The 9,455-nt window shown below is 37.9% G+C and overlaps 2 protein-coding genes across 2 annotated transcripts; one reads left to right on the top strand and one right to left on the bottom strand.

Moving 5' to 3' along the window:
• Window positions 1–59: 59 nt before the first annotated feature.
• On the top strand, window positions 60–3,832 carry Hyx (cell division cycle 73 hyrax). The gene is made up of 4 exons (XM_070312344.1): window positions 60–213; window positions 1,057–2,327; window positions 2,816–2,957; window positions 3,119–3,832. The coding sequence occupies exons 1-4, from the start codon at window positions 83–85 to the stop codon at window positions 3,153–3,155; spliced, it is 1,581 nt and encodes a 526-aa protein (XP_070168445.1). The 5' UTR covers window positions 60–82; the 3' UTR covers window positions 3,156–3,832.
• A 417-nt stretch (window positions 3,833–4,249) lies between these two features.
• On the bottom strand, window positions 4,250–9,172 carry LOC138942276 (doublesex and mab-3 related transcription factor 3, truncated). The gene is made up of 4 exons (XM_070312403.1): window positions 8,896–9,172; window positions 6,007–6,258; window positions 5,153–5,855; window positions 4,250–4,794 (listed from the first exon to the last, which is right to left on the bottom strand). The coding sequence occupies exons 1-3, from the start codon at window positions 9,103–9,105 to the stop codon at window positions 5,166–5,168; spliced, it is 1,152 nt and encodes a 383-aa protein (XP_070168504.1). The 5' UTR covers window positions 9,106–9,172; the 3' UTR covers window positions 4,250–4,794; window positions 5,153–5,165.
• Between the last annotated feature and the right edge of the window lie 283 nt (window positions 9,173–9,455).

Raw genomic sequence — 9,455 nt, forward strand, 5'->3', positions numbered from 1 at the left:
GCGCCTTTATGTTTGAAGAACGCCCTCCTGCGGCTGTAGCCAAAGTATCGAGTATCGAGATTCATCAGATCAGTTCGCGATCATGGCGGATCCGTTGAGTCTGCTGAGACAGTACAATGTCAATAAGAAGGAGATAATCGAACGCGAAAATCAGATCATATTCGGCGAGTTTTCCTGGCCAAAGAACGTCAAGACCAATTATCTGACCTACGGGTGAGTGTTTGTCCGATTATTGTCGAGATTATTTGTCGCGTGATTGCAATCTGTGTGCTCGACTTCCATCTTTAAAGGAAGGATAAGAGAGGAAATGAGGATGGACAGAAAGAGAAAGAGCGAACATATAGATATTGATAGACTGATAGACCCTGAAATGATAAACAAATGCAATTTGATATTAATATCGTTACAAAGTGTGGGTGAAAGCCAGAGGTTATATTAGAAACGCGAACGTATATTTTAAAGCATTTGCAATTTTTTTTCTTCAAAGCGATTTCTCTCAAAATTTGAATCTTGAGATATAGAACTTTAAAAATCCCTATATATACAATAGAATTTGTATTTTTTTCATTGTTGTTTTCTATATTTTTTCGATCAAGTTTTAGTTCTCTTTTCCATAATTTTAAGATAATTTAATTCTTAATATAAATTAATTAATTATTGTAAAGTATATCTAATTTGAATTTTTCTTATATCTTCGTTATAGCAAATCTTCATTGCGATACCAATTCGCAATTATTCTAAAATTAAAGTACAAGATTCCTATTTCTCTATTCTTCATCTGCTCTCTCTTTCTTTAATCTATAATGAAAACTAGATTATTATTAAGTTATTAATACATGTTAACATTTTAGCTTCCGATGCGTGTCTACAATTGAAAGTTGAACATATATTTATAGAAAAAGTTATATCAAAAGCGAGGTTATATATTTATATATTATTTAAAGGAATACAGAGAGATACATTAAACATGAGAGAAGCATTAATAATAAAAATTTATTTTGTATATATTGAACAATCTTTGATTCAAGAAACACTAACATTTCTTCCTCTTTTTAGATCCGGAAAGGAAGGCACGCCTAAAGAATATTATACTCTCGAGTGTCTTTTATTCCTACTCAAACATGTTCAACTCACACATCCAGTATATGTGCGACAAGCGGCCGCGGAGAACATTCCGGTGGTGCGTCGACCTGACAGAAAAGACTTGCTGGCGTATCTCAATGGCGAGACGGCTACATCAGCCGCCATAGATAAATCGGCACCGTTGGAGATCCCAACGCAAGTGAAACGTGCTGCCGAGGATGGGTTGGAGAGCGGTTCGTCGAAAAAACCGCGTTTCGAGGAGACCCATGTACAAAAAGTGAAGGAACAACTGGCCGCGCGTCTAGACGCTCCTAAGGAAGCCTCGGTTACCGTCGACAACATCAAATCGCTCTCGGAAGCGATGTCGGTGGAGAAAATCGCCGCGATCAAGGCGAAACGCTTGGCGAAGAAACGTACTACCATCAAAGAGAACGACGACATTGGCATGGGCTCGGATCTGCGCGTGATTCTCGACATGGATGTCGACGACACCAAGGATATCGTGTCGCGCGAGCGACAATGGCGGACCCGCGCCACGATCCTCCAGAGTAGCGGCAAGATTTTCGCAAAAAATATCTTCGCGATCCTCCAGAGTATCAAGGCGCGCGAGGAGGGCCGGCAGAAGGGCCCGGCCGTGCCCACACCGATGGTGACGCCTCGTTCGACGCCCATGCGACCCCTGCCTCAGCCGGCCGTGTATAATCGTTACGATCAGGAGCGTTTCATCCGGCAGAAGGAGGAAACCGAGGGCTTCAAGATCGACACCATGGGCACATATCATGGCATGACGCTGAAATCCGTGACCGAAGGTACAAATCCCGCCGTGAGAAAACCGCCGAGCAATCCGTCCAGCACGCCGACTTCCGGTTTGTTGCCGACATCCGCCGCTAAACTGACGCCACAGCAAGCCGCGCAGAACAAACGACCTAGCCGGACACCCATCATCATCATTCCCAGCGCCAATACATCCCTCATCACTATGTACAACACCAAGGACATTCTTCAGGATTTGAAATACATTAGTAATGAGGACAAACGGGCGCAGGGTTGCAAACGTGAGAATGAGGTGCTTCTTCAACGGCGTAAAGAAGGTGGCTTAACCGTGCCATACCGGGTGGTTGACAATCCGCAAAAACTCACTAATGCCGATTGGGAAAGGGTCGTCGCCGTATTCGTCATGGGACCAGCGTGGCAGTTCAAGGGTTGGCCATTTGATGGCAATCCGGTGGAAATCTTTTCGAAAAGTATGTATATCCTTTTTTTTTATTTTTTTTTTTTATAGAATTATAAATAACAAACACTAGCTGGATTAAACATTTTATTACATTGGAAGGACTACATTAAATATATTTGTAAGCTCTTGGAATCTTTTTAGAACGAGAAAAATATATATATATATATACAATACATATATCAATATTTTGCTCATTATTTCGTTATGTTCAAAAGTTTAGAACATCCTGTAATAGCGAAAAAAAAGTTTGATCAACTTTACTTGCCAACATTCTAAATACTGTATATATGTATAATTTTTTGTATTAATATTTTTCCTTAAATAAAGTGTGTGTTAATAAATAAATATCGATATTTTATTTTCAATAAAATAATTGTATCTATATAATAAAAATATAATTTAAAAGTAAAATTACAGGCTGCTCCTTACAAACTTTTGAGCAGTAGTAGTATTGTATTTCGAACGCAAGCACAATATTATCTCTCTTCTTGTTTACAGTATGCGCATTTCACTTGAAATATGATGAGATGAGACTGGACGCGAATGTAGCACGTTGGGCAGTGACGGTGATCGAATTGAGCCGGACAAAGAGGCACTTGGACAGAGCGGCGTTAATGATATTTTGGGAACATCTCGATAAGTAAGTACCTTATTCATTTCTTATCATATTGTACACACACATACGCGCGCGCGCGTAATATATATTTTATATAAATTTCTTTATGATTTTATATAAGTAACATTTTTTACACGTATTTATATTGTTATATCCTGAATTTAAAATAAACTTTATCTTTACAGGCATATGATCAAGAACAAGCCGCATCTTCGTTTCTGAATCCTAACGATACACGATTCAGACACGTACGTATGTTCTCAATATTTTTTAGATATTTTCATAAAGAGTTGTACATACGGTTCGAAAGAAATGTAACATATATATATATGTATATGTATATCTACATAAATATAAATGCGGAATCGAATTGAGTTTAATCGACACATCTCGATAACGTAATTATGAATAACTACATTATTCGATACTTATCATTTAACGAAAGAAAAAAAAATCGTTTTTTAAACGTAATAAACTTTTTAGATTGTAATCTAGTAGGAAATCTCGATTTTTTTATCCTTTATAATCGGCTCTCTTATCCGCCGAGATTTATCATCCTATTTGTGATTCAACACATATTCTGCCGCGGCGTATAGATTTTTCATAGCGTATATCGATTATAATTAGCGCGAACTGATGTGCCTGTTATTGATAATTAATAAAACATCGAGCTAAGCATAGGAATTTCTATTCTTGGTTGAGAATGTAAAGGTTGTATGTGATATGTGATCCTGGAGAATTTATCCATCTATCCATCCACATCAGAAGGGCTATCACGTCGATATTGAGAAAGAATATATGAATTTTTACAACTTTCGCCCACGCAAAATGCAAAATAGAAATTTAATCAATTAGTCTGATATATCGCATAGAAACGGGAGTTGACTCTTTAGACTGATTAATCGTATGATCAAATTTATCTGAAAGACATATATTGTATATTGTTTTAATCGTCAGACTTCTAAAACGCGAAAATATGATTTCCACTTTTTTTTTGCATTATTGTTATTTACACGATTAAAATTAACAAAATTGCATCCAATTATTTTTAAAACTCTAAATAATTAATATTTTTCGGGAGACACATTTATTACTCGGGCGTGATATAACGTAAATTGTAAAAGATATATGTATATATAAATTATATGTGGAAAATTTACGCAACAAATTATTCATTTACAGTTCAATGGAAAAATTAAAATTTTTTGCACGAGCGAACCGTCACATCCGTTTTAATTCAGTCGAAGAATTTTAATTTTAACGACGATGTTGATTGTAAATTAACTATCATTAACTCGCATTGAAAATGTCAAGTCTATTCATGCTAGGTATTAAACGCTAAATGCAATCATTCACAATTTTTAGTTTTATTTGTAAAAAGATTGAATGAAGTAAATAAGCATTAAAAAAATTGTGTAGTGATGAAAAATGATGACGAAAAGTAGTCTCGACCGATTCTTCGAGCGAGCAGGAGGATTACATTTCGATGTGATATTAAATTCCTTCGCGCGTGCTTTGTAATTCGAAACACGATGCCGCGGAGATCTCCCCGAGGGAGAAAAGACGAGACGAGGAATAAGAAGAGGGGAGGTGGAGGATATGGCACAGCGTACCGTATTTTCTCTTTGCTTCTAAAACCAAAGCCAAAGTAAATCGCTCGCGGCGCGGTACGATTGACCAGCGTTGTTTATACGCGATGGTGGATCGAATATTTCTAACTAGATTACCGTCGCCCTATTACTTCCACAAATACGACGAATTTACCCCCAACGGTATCTTCGCTGCGATTCCGCCCCTATTGTTCGAGAGTCGGCGATCGTTGCGCGTTTCTTTTCAATTATCGCGATGTTTCCCCTTTCTCCTGTGCAGAAAATTGGATAATGTCAATTCTTCTTTTGCACAATAGACTGTAAAAATCAATCGATACATATATAACAAAATTGTATATACCAATATATATATATATATATACATTCGCCCTTTTTTATAACTTTCTAATATGACTATCATTTTTCAATTAAAAAAAGAACACAAGCTCCCTAAATATGATCAAAAAATTACGATAAGTTTTAACCCATATTATATATATTTTTCCAGCTTTATGACATCAAGCTTTCTTTAACGAAGTTAAAATTAAGAGAGACTTCTCCTTTTCCAACGATTATCCCAGATAAATCTCTCTCTCTTTTTAATCTATTTCTTAACCACAGTTTTCTCACCCAGAAAAGATGCTCATGCAAATTTATAATTGCACTGCGCACAATTCGGTTGCACACAAGGGATTCCTGGCAGTACGGCAGGCGGCAGATGATGCAGGATGCTGGCTGATCTAGCAGCCGACAGTCGATCTGCCGCCACTTGCGCACACAAGTGCGCATCTCTCAATTGTTGTTGCATGGGAGTAAAATAATTGTTATAGCGAAAATTTAGCGCGACGGCCTCCCCCTCGGCCGCGGTTTTCGTGATCGGCAAATCGGTATCCTTGGCGAATTGCTCCGCGGTCGGCAAGATGTTTAGCAGGCAGTAACCCGCGTCCCCGTAGACGTTTCTGGACAGGCTGGTATAGATCGGTGCCAGCATCGTACCGGAAATCGGTTGTTGTTGTTGTTGTTCCCCAGCACCGCTATCGACGTTGATGGTCGTCTGCGGAGGTCGAAAGGCCGAGGACGCGTGACCGATACCGGTCGACATCGCTGGCTCAACGATGCCCAGCTTGTCGCTCGCAAAGTACTCGATCGCCTTCAGCAAATCCTGGCCGCAGCGTTGCAGCACCAGTTGCAAGACTGATAGCTTGGTATTTGGAAAGAGGCGGGCTAGAGTTTCCACGGAGGTCTGGGATACCGGGATGGACCGCCTGGAGCTCTCCAGCTTGCTGGTATCGAAGAGGAGGCTTTTGGATTTCGAATAGTTTTCCAAGTCGTCCTGAGAATGAATTACGAGAGATAATTATGGAGAATCGTACATATATAACGATTATTAAATTATTTAATTAACGTACTGAATTGACTTGAGCGTTTTTTTTTTTTTTTTTTTTTTTTTTTTTTTTTTTTTTTATATTATATTTTATACGTACAGAATAATTTTGAAGACGAGAAGTATCGTTGGTCGACAAACATGGAAGATCCTTGGAATCCTCAGAAATTTTATCGAGCTTCTTCGAAGCGGGAACTGCATCCTCGTTTTGATCCATCGTCGATTTTGGCTCTGTCACGGACATTCCGAAGATCTTCCCCGGCGGAAGTCGATCGAGCTTCTGTCCGGTTGCTACCTTCGCCATTTTAAGGGCGATCGCGTCCTCGGCAGCCTGCTGTCTCTTTAGGGCAACCTTGTCGCGAAAGTAGTTGTTTTAATTTATTTCGAATGGAAAAATTTAAATTATAAAATAAAAACCAAACACGTGGTAATGTGTGGCTTTGACAATATACGATGTAATAAAAAGATAAAGATAAAAAGCAAAAAAGAATCAAGCGCGGAAATAATTCCGGACATTTCGATCCACTTTAGGAATATCTTCTGCAGCAAGATCAAAATACTCAGTGTATAAAAAAAATTTATAGTAAAGAGCTTTTATTAGCCTTGTATTTTTATTTTTTAATATTGGAAAAATATTTAAATTTTTCCACCGTATTTAAAAGCCAATGAATTTTAATATAGAAAATTATACGTTGTCTCGTGGATCTCGCAAATTTATTAAAAGTAAAAGTTCAAAAATCTATAAAAGGAAATTTTATAATACTAGAAAATATTTTATTAATTCCAATAATATATATGATTTTACTCAATTATAATATAAATTATAATTGAGATGCTTTATAAATAACGAAGAAATTTTTAAATACCACGTTGTAACAAGATATTCTAATACGTACTTCTTTTCAGACTGATTAGAAATTATTTACAGAGCAGTAAAATGTCGAAGAGATTGGAACGAATAAAGATACGATATGTGATATTGATCTGCTGTTCTGTGCTATAATTAATATGGAGAAACACATATCGTGTCGTACATATATATTCTTATAGATTGTAGCGATAGAAGTATACAGCGATCGAATCGTGATGGATCGTGACTGTGCTCGACTTATAAATGGACCCGTCGCTTATGTACGGGGCGCATTTAACCGCGCTGTTATTCCAAGCTGGACCACCCGCAATAATCTTTCACGTCGTTGATGCCGAGAGAATCTACTAATCGCTTCTTCGTTCCATTTTCTCCAATCTCGTTCGATCATCGAAAGGTATAACTATCCAATTTCATTCGGCCAGTCAGTATACACATTGCCACATGTTCTTTTCGACTCGCTACAATATAGCATTTGCTACAAAGTCTTATGTGTACAGAACATGCTTCAAATGAATCACGCAAATAATATAATTTAATATAAAAAATAAAAGATATAAAAATATAAAAGATATTAATATATCATTTAATATATGCACATGTGTGTTATATTAATTATAGCTATTCATATAATTCTCACATTATTTCTTATGAAAGAATGTATTTCGCACTCTAGAGGATGAAGGGTTCTGTCATGAATTTTTAGCGAGACTTTTTACATTGCAAAAAAGGAAACGTAAATTCTATAAGCAATATTCGTTTATGTAGAGTTCAGTAAGCCTTCTGTAGCCTTCAGTATAATTCCGATAATATTACTTCTCCGAGTAATATTACGATCGCGTTAATCATCGTGGATTACGGGAGTTGGCGCGGAACTTTCGCGCGGCAAAACCGCGCGCGATTTGCTCGGCTGTGCATCGGCAATTATCAGTAGACGGATGATCACGGGCGTGTATTTTGTTTTTGACCGCAACCACCGCGAGTTCCTCGACGTTCCGCATCGACTATTTTCGTTTCAAGATACCAGGGGTTAGCGCGCGAACGTTTACCACATCGAGAGTCTCGTCGCAAACAAAGTATCGAGTGTCATAATGCCTATGCAAACAGAAATGAAACGCTATACCGAGCGTTAATGGATTTAATTTATCTCGTCGTCTTTCTCTCTCCCCCATCCCTTTTCCCCTTGTCGCTGTTCCCGTTCTTCTCTCGAGAACGAGGAGCGGGCGAGATACATTATGCATACGATCATATTGCCAAATTCGAGAGATTGATGACTTTGGCCATTATTCATTTGCGATTATTCTAACAGAGATCTGAAAAAGATGTGATTTGAAGAGATGCTTTGAATTATTACAAATATTAATTTATCCGGCGATATCGAATGAAAATCAATTTTGTGATAACTGGGAAAAAAAGAATGAGTGAAAGAAATGATAAAATCGATAGAAGAGAAAATAAAAATAAATTTTCATTCAAATATCTCTACGTTGTGTATATTGTTAGAAAGTGCAATTTACAGAATTAAAAGCAAAGAGGGCTCGCAACTTTTTTCCATCTGCTATACGGTTTGGTCTCGCGATATCCTCTATATTAACTATTTTTCGAAATAAATGAAGCAATTACAGCGTCAATTTAATCTCTCTCTCTCTCTCTCTCTTTTTTTTTCCAAGAAAGCAACTATGCGCGAGATTCTCTTTCCAACATTGGCTCGACAATAACGAGCTGCGATCGGAAGTCTCTTTAAATATCGAGGGTGAATCGTGCGAAATAAAATATCGGAGGCGCGTTAATTACGCTCAACTGCGCGTGCAGCGAATTGACATTTTTCTTTCACATTTTCCTTACGCTGCTCAAAGCGCAAAGATAACTCTCGCGCGTACTAAATTAGCAACTGAGAGAATGAAGCGAGGGATATACGAGAGAAATTCTTACACACTCGCGAATGATATCCGTCACGGATTCCACACCGTTCGTAATTTTCTAATATATTGTATTTAAAAAAAAAATTAGGATGTATGAAAAAATTGTAGAAAATTATTTTTGAATTAATACAGGGGTGAAGGAAGGATTGTTCAATCGTTTAATTTGAATTAAACGATTTGGAGGAGGCCCTCGGCTTACCTGGGCGGCCATCACTCGCTGCCGTTCGGCGATCAGCGAACATTTGGGGCACAGGCACTCCCGGTAACGACATTCCCGCTTGTGACCCCGCAGCCACGAGATGAGACCGTGATTTCTGCAACGGGCGCATTTCGGTCTCCTCTGTTTATCGTCCGTTCCCTCGTTGTTCTCATTGTTCTCCGGCCTGTTCTTGCTTCTACCGCGAAGCATGGTGGTAGCGAATCTCGATCGGTTTTTCTTTTTCTACTTATTCGATCGTTCATATATATGCATCCCTTTTCACACACACACACACACACACACACATACACACACGCGCGCACGAATGTCGTAGAATCAGATAAATAGAGTATAACCGGCGATTTTATTTCATTTACCTATATTCGCGCCCGTTTCTACTGATATCCGGAAAATACCCGAGTAACAAACAGTATCCGTGTATATCGTGACTTTAATCGAAATTATTGATATGCGTGTAGAAGATTTTTCTTTTATGAATTGGTAATTAAAAATTGACAGATAAACATTTACACACTGACCATATGTGAATATATAATGAA

This window comes from Polyergus mexicanus, unplaced genomic scaffold (genome assembly GCF_030449975.1).
Source record: "Polyergus mexicanus isolate NDT 795.1 unplaced genomic scaffold, iyPolMexi1.0 SCAF_22, whole genome shotgun sequence".
NCBI lineage: Eukaryota > Metazoa > Arthropoda > Insecta > Hymenoptera > Formicidae > Polyergus > Polyergus mexicanus.

Excerpts from the sequence above, each read along its gene's own strand:
- Hyx (XM_070312344.1), top strand. The coding sequence starts at position 83 with ATGGCGGATCCGTTGAGTCTGCTGAGACAGTACAATGTCAATAAGAAG. Across the intron at positions 214-1,056 it reads ACCAATTATCTGACCTACGG|ATCCGGAAAGGAAGGCACGC; the intron begins GTGAGTGTTTGT and ends TCCTCTTTTTAG. Across the intron at positions 2,328-2,815 it reads GGTGGAAATCTTTTCGAAAA|TATGCGCATTTCACTTGAAA; the intron begins GTATGTATATCC and ends TCTTGTTTACAG.
- LOC138942276 (XM_070312403.1), bottom strand. The coding sequence starts at position 9,105 with ATGCTTCGCGGTAGAAGCAAGAACAGGCCGGAGAACAATGAGAACAAC. Across the intron at positions 6,259-8,895 it reads AGCGAGTGATGGCCGCCCAG|GTTGCCCTAAAGAGACAGCA; the intron begins GTAAGCCGAGGG and ends TTTCGCGACAAG. Across the intron at positions 5,856-6,006 it reads CTCGTCTTCAAAATTATTCT|GACGACTTGGAAAACTATTC; the intron begins GTACGTATAAAA and ends ATTCATTCTCAG.